We start from the raw sequence: 17,188 nt of genomic DNA on the forward strand, positions 1-17,188 counted from the left end.
TATCTCTTAATAAAGAAGAGTTGGAGCTAATATTTTCATACACCAAGTTTAAGGTTGTGCCTAATGCCTTAACACCACCCCCCACCCCATACCCTCAAGACCAGACTAGGCAGGCACATATACTTATTACCATTCAACACTTATTCACTGAGGAACCTACAGAGTCACTTGACTATGGAGAACACAGGATAATGTAACGCAAAAAGCTGACCCTGAATTAATTCATAATTTCGTTACAGCCATCAATATGTTTACAATTAAATAAGAATAAAAATTATCTTGGGGCACGTGGGTGGCTCAGTCCGTTAAGCATCTGACTCTTGATTTTGGCCCAGGACATGATCCCAGGGTTGTGTGATCAAGCCCTGAGATGGGCTCCACCCTGGGCCTGGAGCCTGCTTCAGATTCTCTCTCTCTCTTCCTCTGCCCTGCTTATGCATGCACATACTTCTTATTGTAATTACATTAATTTAATTACACTTATATAAACTGATGAAATATGAGAGTAAAAGAGTATGTGTGTTTCCATGAAAACTTCTCTGAGGCTTTGAAATGATTTGATAAAGTCAGGTTGCCAAAATATTTCTGCTATAATTAGGAGTTGAATGTGACAACTGTAAAATATTTAAGAGAAAATTATTCTAGAAAGATTGTGCAAACAAATCACTTCATAATTTCAAATATCAATCAATGTTTTAAAACTGGCATACAGATATAATTACAATAAACTGTGACCTGTGCTGGACATAGCACAGCCTAGAGGTCAGGCCTGGGAAGAAGTGACAGAAATGAAATCTGAAAGAGTAGCACTAGTCAAGAAGAAGGGCTAGTGTCCTGAGCAAAGGGAGTAGCATGTCCAAAGGCTTGGCAGCAAAAGAAGATTAGAAAAAAAACTCAGCAAGGGGTGCCTGGGTGGCTCAGCCAGTTAAGCGTCTGACTTCAGCTTGGTGCTGACAGCTCAGAGCCTGGAGCCTGCTTTGGATTCTGTCTCCCTCTCTCTCTGCCCCTCCCCCGCTCATGCATGCTCTCTCTCAGAAAGAAATAAACATTAAAGAGAAATTTTTTTAAAAGAAAGAAGAAAAAAAGCTTAGTGTGACTGAGGGCAAATGTCAGAGAATGTGGTAAGGATGTGATAACGGGATGAGTCTAGAGAAATTATCAGGAGACCGATCTTGAAGGCCTACGTAAGGAATCTGGAGCTTTGTTGTTGTTGTTGTTGTTGCTGTTGCTGTTTTTAAAGTTTATTTACTTTAAGGGGGGGGAGAGAGAGAGAGAGAAAGAGAGAGAGAGAGAGAGAAAGAGAACTCATGCAGGGGAGGGTCAGAGAGAGAGGGAGAGACAGAATCCCGAGCAGACTCTGCACTATCAGCATGGAGCCTGATATGGGGCTTGATCCCACGAACCATGAAATCATGACCTGAACCAAAATCAAGAGTCAGACACTTAACCAACTAAGCCACCCAGAAGCCTGGTTATTGTTCTTAAGTAGACTTCATACCCCGTGTGGGGCCCAACATGAGGCTTGAACTCACGACCATGAGATCAAGACCTGAGCTGAGATCAAGAGTCAGGTGCTTAACCAACTGAGCCACCCAGGTGCCACAGGAATCTGGAGTTTTAAGAACTCCTAATTCTAAGATTCTCTGCAAGATCATTTTGGCCTCAGTAGTATCAGATTTCAAGGAAGAGGATGGTGAGCAAGCCTGAAGGTAGGGAGATGGTGAGCTACCCATGAATCTAGCCAGTCTAGTTGTAAGGGGAGAGACTGGGGCAGTTATGTTTAGTCTGGTTATCAAGAAGATAGAATTTAACAGACCAAGAGAAATTTCTGAGGTAAACTGGGTGAGCAATCAGTGTATGGGGGAAAGGAGAAGAAACGTCAAAGCTCACTTTCAGATTTCTGACCGAGAACAGGGAATGATGCCATTTAAAGAAATAGGGAATAATGAAGGGGAAAGCAGGTACAGGAGATAAGGTGATAAAGTCTATCCAGTCCTATTTCATTATATAGAAAAGGAAAACTAATTTCTAAAGAAGAAAGTCTTTTACCTTAAGTAACAGAGTCATAAATTGAGTTCAGAGCTTCTGACCATCACCCCCTCCCTCCCTCCACCTGTCCAGCCCCTTCTCTACCCATCCAGTGTAAACACCACTCATAATTCTATCTAGGGTTTTATTCCAGACATATCATTACCAACCCCCCACATATGATTATGAATGTTCTTTCATCCCTCTCCAAACCATATTTCATGTCTGCCCCCATAAACCAAAAAAACCTTGGCTTAGCATTGCATTGAACCCTACTGACTTAAGTTTCACACAGTAAAATCTTTTATCAGTTTCAATGGAAATCTGACCCACAGGAAGATGAATGGAGCAGGTCTTCTGTGAAATAGGTTGAAAATAATTGCATGTCACACAGGTTTTGGAGAAAAGCCAGTGAAGTATTCAGCGAAAATGTGAAAGAGCAGACCCTCCACTGCTCTGAATTTGAAAGCTCAAACATTGGGGCAGGGAAATATTTTATTCTCATTCGAAGGGCATGTGATTTATTTTCTCTGACTGCTAATTGCTGCAGAAAGTAAAGGAGTGGGTTTCAAAAAGAAATTACAACAAAGCTTACCTAGTTTGAAAAATACTTAAGTAGCATTGGTTTGAATTTACAGGCTCCTACAGTGAGCAGCATAGTACAGCCAAAACAATTAGGAGCTAAATAAATGGGGACTTTCTGGGAATGTCTTTATTTAAAGTCTTTAGCAGGAGAAGATTAGTGAAAGAGGACAGGTTTTAAGCCCTGAATAGAAAGGGAACTTTACTTAGTAAAGTCTTCACTGTATTCAATTTTTCTGTTGTAATTGTTCTATTGTGAAAAATGTAAAATTTTGGCTGGATGAGAAAAACTGGTTTTACCCATCTGTTTGTTCATTCAACAAATATTTACTGAGTGCTCATCGTGTAAGGCATTATTCTAGATCAGTAGTTCTCAACCAGCAATGCTGATAAAATTTTGAACAATACTCAGAAACTTCAAGAGACTCTTAATTTCTACCTGCACGTTCAACTACAATTTACAAAAAAAAACAAATAATGTTTATTTTTGAGAGAGAGAGAGCGACAGAGTATGGGCAGGGGGAGTGGCAGAGAGAGAGTGGGACACAGAATTTGAAACAGACTCCAGGCTCTGAGCTGGCATCACAGAGCCTGAGGCAGGGCTTGAACTCACAAACTGTGAGATCATGACCTGAGCCAAAGTAGGATGCTTAACTGACTGAGCTACCCAGGCTCCCAGTTCATCTACATTCCTGAAGTAAACAGTGGCCAACAAGCAGATCCAGTGGCTGTATTATTTTATTATTTTTAACAAAATGTTCCATGTGGAAGGAAGTTAGAAAGATGCACAACTGCAATGAATAAAGTGTATACTCCATAGATTCACTAGAATATTCCACTCTAAGAATAAAAATCTGATAATTTGTATTATTTAGTTTTTGAAAACTCCTCATCATCACTAACAATGGGGCACACAGCAGGATGAGGATGTTTAATGAAAAACTGGGTTGGAATGTCAAACCATATTGCTCCTCTGGCTTAATTGTCCTTAGTGCTTTGCCATGTTCTATAGCAGTAGTATCCAAAGAGGTACAGATAGCCCAGGAGTTCTTTAAGACAATCCATTTGACATAATGCACCTATGTGCCTAGTACGCATGCTTAATTGGTGTTAGTACCTTCTTTTTCATTTATGAACCTTCAGACAGGGAGACCAGTTTTAGTCCCTGTTCCATGTTGTAGGACATATTTAATCCCTTTGTCTGGAATGCCCACTACCCCCTTGCCCTTAAATAATCCAAATTGGATTTCAAGATTCAGATTTCAATGTCTCTACTCTTGTTGTATGCTTAAACTCTTTTCCATCACAATTCTTTTTTTAATGAATATTTATATATATATATATGTATATATATATAAACACACTTTTTTAATGTTTATTTTTTTTATTATTTAAAAAAATGTTTATTTATTTAGTTTGAGAGAGAGACATAGACCATGAGCGGGGGAGGGGCAGAGAGGGAGGGAGACACAGAATCTGAAGCAGGCTCCAGGCTCTGAGCTGTCAGCACAGAGCCTGACGCGGAGCTTGAACTCACGAACAGCAAGGTCATGACCTGAGCCGAAGTCAGATGCTTAACTGACTGAGCCACCCAGGCACCCCATTTTAATGTTTATTTTCGAGAGAGAGAGAGAGAGAGAGAGAGCATGAGTGGGGGAGGAGCAGAGAGACAAGGGGACAGAGGATCTAAAGCGGGCTCCATGCTGACAGCAGAGAGACTTTGAGGGGCTTGAACTCACAAACCGTGAGATCATGACCAGAGCCGAAGTTGGATGCTCAACTGACTGAGCCACCCAGGTGCCCCTTTCCCATCACAATTCTTATATTGCTTTCTTATATCTCTAATATAAGAATAACCACTTGATAAGAGGTGGATGCTGTGATGAGCTGATCAGTTCCCCTTCAGGAACAAAAGACTTACTGCCCCAGCTGCAGGGAGTGCCACCTACAGACAGGCCTTCCTCAGGAACCTCCCCATCATACCTCCTTCCCAGGATGGCCCCAAGCCAGTAACTTGAAGGGCGATGTAAGGGTCCTTCATCCCACTGGCAACAACTCTAAAGGATCATCTTATCTTTAGGACTTGCCTTTAGAGTTGGCTAAGGCTTCCGTTGAGACCAGATCACAGCACAACTGGTTCTCTCTCAGTTCTGTGCCTTTCCCTTCTCTTCCACAGGTGGTGGTCACAAGCACATAATAAGCTCCTGCACCCTAATCTCCATCTCAGAACCTGCAACCCAGAAACCCAACCTGCAGGCACACCTCAGGCACGTACCCCATTGCTGCAATTATTGGTTCATTGCCTGTCACTCAGTGGACTGGGTTTGTTTCTGATGTATTTTTATATTCTCAGGATCTAGGCAGCATCTGGCACATATGAACACCTAGAAATGCTTGTGGAATAAATTCATTAAAACTGAGATCTCCTTTTTCTTTGGCCAAGAAATTATTTCTTTTCTTGTTTAATTAGATTTACTCATTTATATTCTCTCTCCCTTTATAGTAAAAGAATTTAGGGCAGTTTAAGCCAAAAGTTAACTGCAATTAAGTAATGGGGAAATAGGAATGACAGAATTATAAAGACAAGTATGTCAATGATACGGATCAATATACTTGTAATTAGTCATTTAATAACTTTTAGTCACTGAGCTGAGCATCTACTATATATCAGGCACTGCTTGAGTGTTAAAATAAGACTAAATCTCTATCCCCAAGAAGAACTACATTCATATGGAAAAGAGAGGTGAAAATGGAACAGTGTAGTTTTAGAGAGCAGTGGGTAAGTAATACAAAGGCTGCAGAAGGGCCTGAACACCTGAAAATATGCTACTTTGGCATATTGATTATTTAAGCTAAAGGCAATTGAGAAATGCCTTTAGGCAAAGTATAAATTTCTTGTGAGAAAGATGCCCTTCCAGCATCAGGATGAGGACATTCTTTTTTTTTTTTTTTTTTAAGATTTATTTTTAAGTAATCTCTATACCCAATGATCAGGAGTCACATACTCTTCTGACTGAGCCAGCCAGGTGCTCCAGAAAGAGAACATTCTTATTACCAGAGATGAGGAGCTGACACCAAGATGAGTCTGTAGAGACCTCACTAAACCAATCCTTATGTTCTATGAGCTCCCCCCCACGTATTTCCTGTTTACTTTCCCACAATTTCACACCCCTGGTCCAAGTCCTTTTTCCCTTTGTCTTGTCACATCTCCACAACTTATCACTCTTTGTTAAAATGGTATATAACCATGGGCCTAGTTGCTCATTTGGGATTTTCCCTCCTTTCTGTGAAGCCCTCCATGTCATGTAAAAATATTAACATCAAATAACATGTATATGATTTTTTCCTGTTGGTCTGTCTTTAGTGAGTTCAACTCACTGGTTCCAGCCACAGAAGCTAGGAGAAAAAAGGAAATATCTTTCCTTCCCTATACCTCTTGAGGTAGGATGGTCAGAGAAGGACTCTCCCAGGTGAGCAAAGGCCTCAATGAGGAGAATCCATCCCAGCTGAGATTTGAGGGAAGAAATGCTTAGGCAAGGAAAACAGCTACTCTAAAGGCCAAGCATTCAGTACAAATTGGACTCTAAGCCTCAGGAAGCTAAATGCAGTAAATTGCTTGTTTTTATCTGGGAAGGAGACATGTTTTAATTCTTAAGAAGAGCCAAAGCATTTCCTTGAATAAAACTGGATGGCACTGAGAGAGGTAAACAATGTCTTCATCAACTATTTCACAACAAAGAAAGAAGCAGAAATCTGTGACAGCTTTTTGTAGTGACATGGGAGACCTATCATTAAGAAGCATTCTGGAAAGACAATTCTGTAAGGGGCTGCAATGACTCAAAGTTCTTAGAGCAGTTGCTTGATGACATGACCTTTAAGTTCTCCTCTTTGAGTCAGGACTGGATGTCAGACAGTCAAGATTGCATTCTCTATCGAGGGGCTCAGCACAGGTATCCTAGAGTGTTCATTTATTCTCCGATTCATTAATCAGCAAAGAAATTGTTCAGAACAACCTAGGACAAAGGCTTTTAATCACAACACTATCTTCCTGCTGCATTTAAGACTCCCAATTTAGGCTGACTTCATAGAATTATATGGAAATATCACCTACCAGATGATGAGCTGCTTGTTCCCGGTAACTAATTCCACTCTTTTTCACTTGCACATGCACACACCTCCACTCCTCCTACCCATCCCATCCCTGTGGCTGTAGACAAGGGTTCTCGGTGTTTTGGTTGTATATTAGTTTTGGAGATGCAAATAAACAAATGATGAGGGCCTAAAGTTAAAGAAATAATGTCAAGATAATCAAGGAAGTGGGAAATGGAGATCATCAAGCTATTACTACATGACAGGTTTGCTTAACCTAACTTTGTAATTCTGTTTCCTGACAATTAAACAAAAAGAGCATTTATTATACAGCAACACTCCTGCAGAGGAGTGTCACAATCGTTCCCCAAAAAGGATATGTATTCCAAAGTGAAACATTTAGTAGCCTTCATCATTGTAGCAGAGGAATGTTACCCCATTACAAAACATGTACCACAACCCTCAAATTGCTTTGACTTCTCGTTACTAATAAACCACCCAGATGAATGCCTACTATGTCAAGGAACTAGATGCATCCTATTTGCAAATATTTAAAGCATCTGAGTTCAAAGCCAAGCTCTACCACCTGAAAGAGGTTAGGACATGACATCTTAAAATATGTTGCATTGGTTTATTAATGATTTTGAGCCAAAGGCACTTGATAAACAGCAGATGCAGGGAGAGGCTTTCTATGCGCTCTATTTGCCTAAAGACAGATCCTCCAAAAGGAACTCAACTGTCATAAATCTCCTCCTCAGGAGTTTCTTTTTCTTTTTCTTTTTCTTTTCAAGTTTATCTATTTATATTGAGAGGGGGAGGGGCAGAGACAGAGGGAGAGAAAATCTGAATCAGGCTCTGCACTGTCAGCATGGAGCTCAATGTGGGGCTTGAACTCACGAACTGTGAGATCATGACCTAAGCTGAAGTTGGACACTCAGCCAGCTGAGCCACCCAGGTGCCCCTCTAAGGAGTTTCATCAATTGGGGAACATTGACTCTTATCACAGGAGAGAAAACAAGACGTTGACACCACACCTAGGCAAACTGTCACAAACTGTTATGTCCCCATCTATTCTTCTCAAGACCCATTCATCTTTCATAAACGACTTACTCTCCCCTAAGTGGCCTACATTTCCTTTTCCTTCCCTATTATGGTGCTATATAAGCTCTCAAATCTCCCCATTGTGGGAACATGCATTTTTTTTTCCTATGATGCTACCCAGCAGGTAATATTAAAAATTAGTACACTTGTATACATTTTCTCCTGTTAATCTGCCTGTTGTCAGTTTGTTTCATAGGTCCAGCTATTGAACCCAGGAGAGTAAAGTCTTTCCTCCCCTACACACTTATTTTTTTCAACTATGAAACCAGAACTGAAAAGGTGTTGGGATTAAATAATAATGTGTGAAAGTCCCTGGGCCAGCGTGGTTGCTAGCAGATGACAGTCACTCAGTCTGTACCTTTCCTTCTCTCACTTTTCACACCTAGTACAGAATAAGGGCCACATCCCAAACATAGATTACAACCAAAAACCACTTATAAGCAGCCTCCGTTGAGTGTGCAAATAGAGGCCAACATATCACGTCTATACATTTAACACTTGTGAGTCAAGCTGGCAAACTGTTAAATACAATGTTATGTCTTTCTATATTGATAAATATACCTTCATAATAACCTGAAAGGCCAAGTTCAAATTTAGATTTTTCAGCTCCCTCAGAGGCAGGAGGCCTGGTCATGATCTCACAGTTCGTCAGTTCAAGCCCCGTGTCAGGCTCTGTGCTGACAGCTCAGAACCTGGAGCCTGCTTCACATTCTGTGTCTCCTTCTCTCTCTGCCCTGCCCCACTTGCACACACTCTCTCTCTCTCTCTCAAAAATAAAAATAAACGTTAAAACAAATTTAAAAAGAAAGTTATATCTACAGTCCCATAAGTAGAACACAGGAATACATTTTCTTACCACAATGTGATTGTGGTAGAATAGCTCAAACATTCTTGATTTCTGGAACTCACCCTTTGCTTAATTCAAATTACTTCCAAAAACCATAAAATACCTTTATTAAAAAAGAAGGAAAGTAAAATATCATGCTTCTTTTTGGTTTCTATGCAGTGATGAGACAGAAGTTACCTAGATTTACAGGTGCCTTGCCTTTTATAAAGATTTACCCTTCAAACTATGAAATACACCTTATTTATGTTGGTGTTACATTACTGATCCAAGTACTTCCCACTTCACTAACGGGTGTATGAAGGCAGGTAAAAAAGGACTTAATACTCAAAGAAAAGGAGGAACACAAAGGACTTGTAGCACTGAGATAGAAACGTGCACAGACAGCTGCACAATTGGTTTTATTCTACCCTTCACTAGGCCCAAAACAGAAATCACCAAATCTCCCAGGGTTAACTGCTCCTCCTTCTCACTTACAGATTGTCTGTATTCTTTTTTTTTTATGTCTATTTATTTATTTATTTTGAGAGAGAGAGAGAGCGCGCGCGCACATGTGAGCAGGGAAGGGGTAGAAAGAGAGGGAGAGAGAGATTCCCAAGCAGGTTCCGTGCTCTGTGTGGAGCCTGATGTGGGGCTTAATCTCCTGACTGTGAGATCACAACCTGAGCTGAAATCAAGAATTGGTTGCTTAACCATATGAGCCACCCAGACGCCCCAGATTGGTCTGTATTTTTAAAAATCACTACAAATTAAATGTTCCCATAATCTTACCACATCTAACTTATTATTTGAGCCATTTGTCCTCACACGACAATATATGTTATTCTGTATATCATTCATGTAGTAGGTTGGTTCATCAGCATGGTAAGAACACCTTAGGCTTTTATAAAAACAACCAAGCAATCTTTTCTTAATGAGAATGATATGATAGTCTTTGCAAAAATAAGAAAGCACCATGGACCTATAATGAATTAGAGATACAAATTTGACTTGTGTTATCAGCAACAGTGATGGCATTTTACTCATCCACTTTTACTTTTTCACCTGATACTTGATAAGCAAGAATACACAGTGGCCAAAAAATTAACCAGAGTCTTAGGGTGGCCATATGGGATAAAAGTAACTGATCCACTGTCTTAGTCAGTTGGGGCTGCTATAATAAAAATACCATAGACTGGGTGGCTTAAACAACAAATATTTATTTCTCAGTTCTGGAGGCTGGGAAGCCCAAGTTCAAGGCAGATCCAGTGTCTGCTAAGGGACCCCTTCCTAGCCGATAGATGGCTATCTTCCCAAACCCTCACACGGCAGAGAGCAGGAGCAAGGTCTTTCATGCCTCTTTTTATAAGGTACTAATCTCATTCAGCAGGGTTTTACCCTCATGACCTGATTACCTCCCTCAAACCCCACCTCCAAATAACATCACGCGGGCTTCAATATGTGAATTTGGAGGGGACATAAACATTCATCCCGTATCACCCACACCGAGAGGAAACATACAAAGTCAGTCATATCAATCATGTAGAGTTTTCAGTAAAAGCTGCTGAGTGTTAATCAATAAACTTTTCATAAAAAGTCTTAATCATTGCAGAGATCTGTCTCAAGTATACATACACAACTATACATAATCATAGATTAGATAGATAATCCACATGCATACAGGAACACTTGTACGTAACCAAAGGAGGCACATTTCAAAGGTGGAGTTCACACATATAATCATACACAAAATCACTTCCCAAAGAAAAGAGTTTTAAGAAATCAGCCGGTGAGTTTCCCCAGCTTTGATCCCTCTCTGTGGTTCTCAGTAAAATGGCAATGAGGAACTGAGCTAGCTTGGAAGCTGAGGTGACATAGCTCTTGTGATGAATGCAAGAGGAGGAATGAGTGGACTTAGGGTCTGCTGTGCTCTAAAAGGTAGGGTCAGGAAAGAAGTAGGCTTCTACTAAGAATTATTTGTTATATAGGCAATTCTGTACATTTTCATCCCTAATATATTTCTTTCTACTGAAGGATCATCTTTATTAATGGCAACATGTACCCGCACATTCGAAGATACAAGGGTTATTAATTCAGGCTCTGATGCCTTTCCTTACACTGATTCCCTACCTAGACCACATCATTCAAGTCATTCATTCTATTTGAAAGTTACTGAGGGCTTACAGTGTGCTGGGCATGATTCTAAGTGCAAAAGTGGAAGAGTTACCAAGACAGATAGGGTCTCCCTCATGGACTGGGGGATGAGACACAGGAGAGGAAATGAGAGTCAATAGTAGGCAAGAAACAAGGAAACAGACTACATAATTTCAGATAGAGATAAGTACGATGAGAAAGTTAAAACACTCTTCTCTCCCCATTCTGTTCTTTCTCCAGGTGCCCACCTTATCAGCTCTTAACAACAACGTTTTCCAACAACCTCCCCTGCCCAAACCTGAATAGACAATTTCCTCCTTTTATGGACCCACCGATCCCACCTGTAGTCTGTCATGCTGCTTTATTGCATTTGTTTACCTGTCTTATCTTTCCCAATGAGACTTTAAGCCCCTTTGGAGTAAAGGTCATTTTTTTTTCTTAATGGTTTTGTAGTTGTAATCCCTGGCACATGTTCTGTTTTGCTCACCACATAACATATTCAATACATGCTAATTAACTGAACAAATCTGTTGAAGGCATAAAGAAGCCATTAACAGTAGGCGAGCAAAAAACTATTGTAAAACCTGAGGCTTAATGACTATGTTGTTGTGATCACAACCTTCTACAAAAATTTTATGATACTCTCATTAGGACCATGTTCTACTGTTTAATCTAGTAGCTCTCACCCAGTGTACCATTTTTAAAGAAAAAAAAATTTTTTTAACGTTTTATTTATTTTTGACACAGAGAGAGACAGAGCATGAACGGGGGAGGGGCAGAGAGAGAGGGAGACACAGAATCGGAAGCAGGCTCCAGGCTCTGAGCCATCAGCCCAGAGCCCGAGGCGGGGCTCGAACTCAGGGACTGCGAGATCGTGACCTGAGCTGAAGTCGGACGCTTAACCGACTGAGCCACCCAGGCGCCCCTCAGTCTACCATTTTTAAAGAAACTACAATTTAGGATTCTCACTGCTAAAGTGATGTCAGCCAGAAATTGAACTGAACAGGTTAGACTATCTAGTATGAGTTAAGAGGTTAGCCCACGGGCACCAAAGAAAGGCCTTAGGTTTCCCAAAACCCAGAGAGGATGCTCAAAGAGACAGAGCAGTGAACAGTATTACTCAACTAGCATCACAGCTGCTGAAGGACTCTGGCTAAATAATCCGAGGCCTCTTTCCAGTATTGAAAAGCACACTGTGACCTCACAATGGCTTTGGGCCATCCATCCAAGGGCTCTAACCAGCTCAGATCTTTATTCAGTGCTTCCTAGGGAACCACCAGTTCCAAAGTAGGCAGAGGGAAAATCTCTTGACATTGCGATAATAAAAAAATTCTAAAGTTCATTTAGGATCCATCTGCATGATAATGGGTATAATGCAGATCAGAGTGTAAACCCAACAGAACTGTCTTGAATGTTAACGAGAAAATATTTTCTATTGTTGCCAAAGCAGTTACAGAAGAATCACACTAAAAGCTCTAATAGGTATTACATAGCAGACTTGGATTTTATTAAAAGTTACATCTAAAAAATGTTGCTTATCAGGGGCCAGCCTATTTTTACAGCTCTGATGTTCTCCTCTACATTCCCTGATGATTTTTCTCCTACACAGACGATTCTAGGAACATGGGTTAACTTCTGGATCTTTTCTTCTACCTTCAAAAACAGGACCCGGGGCCTAGGTGGCTCAGTCGGTTAAGCTTCCAACTTCAGCTCAGGTCATGAACTCGCAGTCTGTGAGTTTGAGCCCTACGTTGGGCTCTGTGCTGACAGCTCAGAGCCTGGAGCCTGCTTCAAATTCTGTGTCTCCCTCTCTCTCTGCCTCTCCCCTGCTCACACTCTGCCTCTCTGTGTCTCTCAAAAACAAATAAATGTTGAAAAAAAAAAAGAAAACAGGATCCATCAGGGCACAGGGAAGTCACAAATCGAATGGAGGGGCTCCTGGGTGGCTCAGTCAGTTAAGCATCCAACTTTGGCTCAGGTCATGATATCACAGTTTGTGGGTTTGGGTCCCACGTTGGGCTCTGTGCTGACAGCTCGGAGCCTGGAGCCTGCTTCAGATTCTGTGTCTCCCTCTCTCTCTGCCTCTCCCCCTGCTTGCACTCTGTCTCTGTCTCTCAAGAATAAGTAAATGTTAAAAAAACAAAAACAAAAACAAAAAACAAGTCTTCAACTCAAGAAGACTAAAAAACAAACAAACAAACAAACAAAAAAAAAAAAAACACCAATCCAATGGAGTGCATAAGAAGCCTGAGGTCTTCTGCAAAGTAACCAGCAAACATTTGCTGTCTTCTGTGGTTGCAGAAGTTTTTTGGTATTTTTGGGTTTTTTTTTTAACTAAGTTTAGGAAGTGAAGAGCAAAAAATATTTTCCATTTTTATTTTGCTAATGGAAAATCTGGACCAAAAAGATGCTGAATTAGTGAATCTCAGGCAGAATAAATATGTTATAAGAGATAAAGCCATAGGCTTTTACTGAATTTGTATATGTGGTCTCTTCATCAGAGGACAGAAAAGAGTTGAAATAGATTAGTAGATTTGTAAATTTGATTAATAAAGGGAAAGTCCTACCCTATCATTATTATTCCAATTATTCCTAAAATAAAAAATAACACCATTTACTGAGCACCTACCATGTGTCAGCCAATATGCCAGGCGTTTTATGTTATTACCTGATTTCATTCTTTCAGCAATACTGTGGTAAGTCTCACTGTCCCACTTTCACAGATAGGGAAACTGAGGCTCAGAAATTTCAAGTAATTTGCTCAAAGTCTTATAGTTAGAAAGTTGGAAGAGCCAAGACTGCAAGACAAATGTATCTGACTTTAAAATTTGCACTTTCCAAAGTATCCATTGCTTTGAGTAAAGTGTCATTGCCTTTGAAAGTTTCAAAGATCAAATAATACCCTTCTTTCGTTTTTAGAAAGGCCCTTTAAGGGTAAGACTTGACTCTGCATTTTAATCCTGAATGATCAGGATTTTTTTTTTTAAAGCAGTAACTTATAGCAGGCAGCTTTAAAGATTTCATTTAAATTAATTTAGTTTAATTAATTTGTGTAACTAAGCCTGAATACTTTTTTTTTTCCGGAAAGAGACCTACTAATACAAGGGTATTCTCTTGGTCTTTCTAGCCACATCATAATTTTTCAGTCCAGAATGACAGCTTGTGGTAGGATTATACGAGCTCGAACTCACAGTGTGCTCAAAGCAGGAGAGGCAGGGTCTGGGGATCACATTACAGGTACTGCAGTGGATACTTAAAACATGGCACAATATCAACATCAAAATGAAGTTTACTAGAACAGGTGACCTTCAAGAGAAAGAGAGGAAAAAGGGTGGATGGAAAGGGATAGACATTCAGGGACTTAAACAGGATGTTTTATAATAACTGTGCCAAATTATCTTATGACTATCACAAAATAAACTGAAGTTATTTCCTCAAAAGTCATTCAATCTAAGCATGCTAAACATCTCTTACCATATTTGGATGCTATTCGATTCACTCTAAAGGAATGACCACCTATGTGATTTTCAGCAAATCCTATTATACCAACCCAGTGACTAACATTCCTCGTTTTTCACAGACATGATTGCAGTTTCATGCCCCTATTTAAGATAACCACAATCCCAGTTCAGTACAATTACTTAGATAGATCTCATGGTATGACATCCCACACCTATCTATTGAGAGAAACTATCTTTTGTTGGTTTCTAAATCATTTGCTTTCTAGTGCTTCCCACTTTTTAAATTGGCTGGAGGAGGGAGAAGGAAGAGAGAAAGACAGCAGGAAAAAATATTACTCTCCCCAGAAAAAAAAATATATTAATAATTCAGAATTGGCTCGTTAACGATTAAAGCACATGAAAAATTTTTCCTATAATTTATGAATGACATTTACTTTCATTTTCTTATTCGTTTTTTTGTTTCCTTATTTTCCTTATTTCCTTCCTTACAGAGAAGGTAATATTCGCTTTCCCCTTTGCCTTAAGTGATTTCCTTGCGAATGGAAGAGTAGGAGAAAGCAGCTGGGAGTGCAGTAGTCTAGGTCAATTGATTTGTTGGTGGTTACCTTGTAGTTTCTGGTTGTATTCGGTCCTGTCAGACTGACTCCTCCTCAAAGTACCAGAGTGGTCCCCAGAAATACTGCTGTCAACCACTGTGTCTGTCTTCCTTCTCTCCAGCATATAGAGCCTGGGCCTCAGGAAGGTCAGGTTCTTTTTCTTGCTGCCCATGTTTTCTTTCCCAGTGGTTTCTTTGGGATCCATCTGAGGCCAAGACAAGCTTTTGAGACTTGTAGGCAATGGCTGTTTGCTAAATTGCCTCAGGGCCGGGGTTGAAGGCACCAGAGTAAAGAGTTTAACAGCCCCCTTCTTACTAAAAGGCTTCCCTAAAAGCTGTGAAGGTTACCTGGCTGTGACTGCCACCTCTCCAGAGTCCCAGAGCCCCACCCCTATGAGGTCATTGGTTTTTATGCCTAGAATCCTACAGGGGAAGCTGCCACCTGTTACCAGAGAGACCTGCAGCACTGAGCTAGGCAAAGCAGGGACTGTGCTGTCACATGCTACCGGAGCAAACAAAAATCCCATTGTGTGTGGCGAGGCTGGGGGTTGGTTGGGGGAAACGGGAGAACAGGGTGGGGTAGGGCAGAAGGGAAGCACACACACGAGAGTAACCTGCAGCTTGTGGGTTTAATGTGTGCCTGTGGGTGTGTACAGGTGCACTGGGAGATTGCGCTGTGGTCTGCTGCCTGGAGGCAGACGTGGGCTTGCGTGTGACTTTTAGCTAGAGTCACCCACATGTGACCCACAGAGTTAGTGTGGTGCTATTAGAATTTTTTAAACCTTTATTGTTTCTTTTTGTTAATGCTTATTTCTGAGAGAGAGACAGAGAGAGAGAGAGAGAGAGAGAGAGTGCAGGGGAGGAGCAGAGAGAGAAGGGGACACAGAATCCAAAGCAGGCTCCAGGCTTCAAGCTGTCAGCACAGAGCCTGATGTGGGGCTCAAACCCATGAACCACAAGATCATGACCTGAGCCGAAGTGGAACTCCTTTAACTGACTGAGCCACCCAGTCTCCCCGGGGCTATTAGAATTTACATGTGCATCACAACAGTGGGGACAGAATCACTTTTAGGGATTACCGTGTGCACTCAAAAGTCATACTTCCGCCTTTACAAATATTCACAAACTGTTTACTAAAAACATATTTGCCAAACCCTGATCCACATTCTTGAGGAAAGGAGCATTCTCATTTGAGAGGCATCTGGCAGCAGGCACAAGACGAGGAGGAAATGTCCATAGACGCCTGGAGACTTTTGAGGTCTCTCTTCCACACATTGCCCTGCATTAAATTAACCCTCTCATGGTCCCAACCCTGTTCTTGGTTCTGGTGCTTAGGAAAAGAAGCACTGTGTCAGGGTGTAATTTCTGTGAGATCTTTTACCGGTCCTTTCACAGATGGAGTGCGGGAAACTCACCCCGGGAACAGAAGGGAAGGGAAAATGTTTGAAACTGAGAAGAGACATGAATAATGTGGAAAGGACAGGGGCAGCGATTGGGAGGGAGTAAGGCAAATACTGATGTGCCTTTCATTAATTTTTTTGAAGTTGTTTTTCCTTGGAGTTACTGAGATTTCTCAAGGGGGAAATTCACGGAAGCCCTGGAGATGTACTGAATGTTCTGTATGCCCTCGTTAACGAAAAGAGGAAAGCAAATTCTCTTTTATCGTAAAGGTATTGCCAAAATCCAGCTTTGTGCCACCCATTCTGAATCATGGCTAAGTCTTGTTAGACAAGGTTGATAAACGAGGAAAAAAAGATAAATACCATTTTCCAATCAAGATGTGTGGGCTGAATATAGTTTGCATAATTACCTTAAAAGATAAATGACAAATCTTCACCCACTGTAGAGATATCTATATATAGCTTGGCATATTGAATGGTTTTTGTTTAATATAATTGATAATCTTTTTTATAACAAGCCAACAAGCCCTTCCAAGCATATATAATAAATGCTTTAAAAGGCACACTCACAAACATGTAAAATGAGCTTGATTTCTGTTAACAATGTCTCAATTATATTCTAATCTATATATATATTTTATATATATAATATAATTATATATATATATGTATATATATATATATATATATATATATATATATATATGATATGTTTGCATATGTGTACCTGGTAACTAACAGAGATATACTACTTAGGTATAGTGCTACTGAAAAGTTGTGCCATTAAAACTATAGGACTTATGAGAAATATGGGGTTAAGGATACAGCACTCAAGAACTTTGCCAGTGATCCATAAAAAACAGATAGAAAATTGAAAAAAAATGGTAACAGAGTTTAAATGTGATAAACGGTTAAGGAACACATTAATGGTACAATAGGGACGCTTGTGTGGCTC

At 40.4% G+C, this 17,188-nt stretch overlaps 1 protein-coding gene across 1 annotated transcript in view; it reads right to left on the bottom strand.

Annotated features, from left to right (window-relative positions):
- ARHGEF38 (Rho guanine nucleotide exchange factor 38) overlaps nt 1-15,039 on the bottom strand; it is a 128,100-nt gene extending 113,061 nt beyond the window's left edge. Inside the window, exon 1 of the mRNA XM_047857089.1 lies at nt 14,844-15,039. Within this exon, the coding sequence (XP_047713045.1) occupies nt 14,844-15,039 (196 nt within the window). The remainder of the gene's footprint in view (nt 1-14,843) is intronic.
- Nucleotides 15,040-17,188: the final 2,149 nt, after the last annotated feature.

Source organism: Prionailurus viverrinus, chromosome B1 (genome assembly GCF_022837055.1).
Source record: "Prionailurus viverrinus isolate Anna chromosome B1, UM_Priviv_1.0, whole genome shotgun sequence".
Lineage (NCBI taxonomy): Eukaryota > Metazoa > Chordata > Mammalia > Carnivora > Felidae > Prionailurus > Prionailurus viverrinus.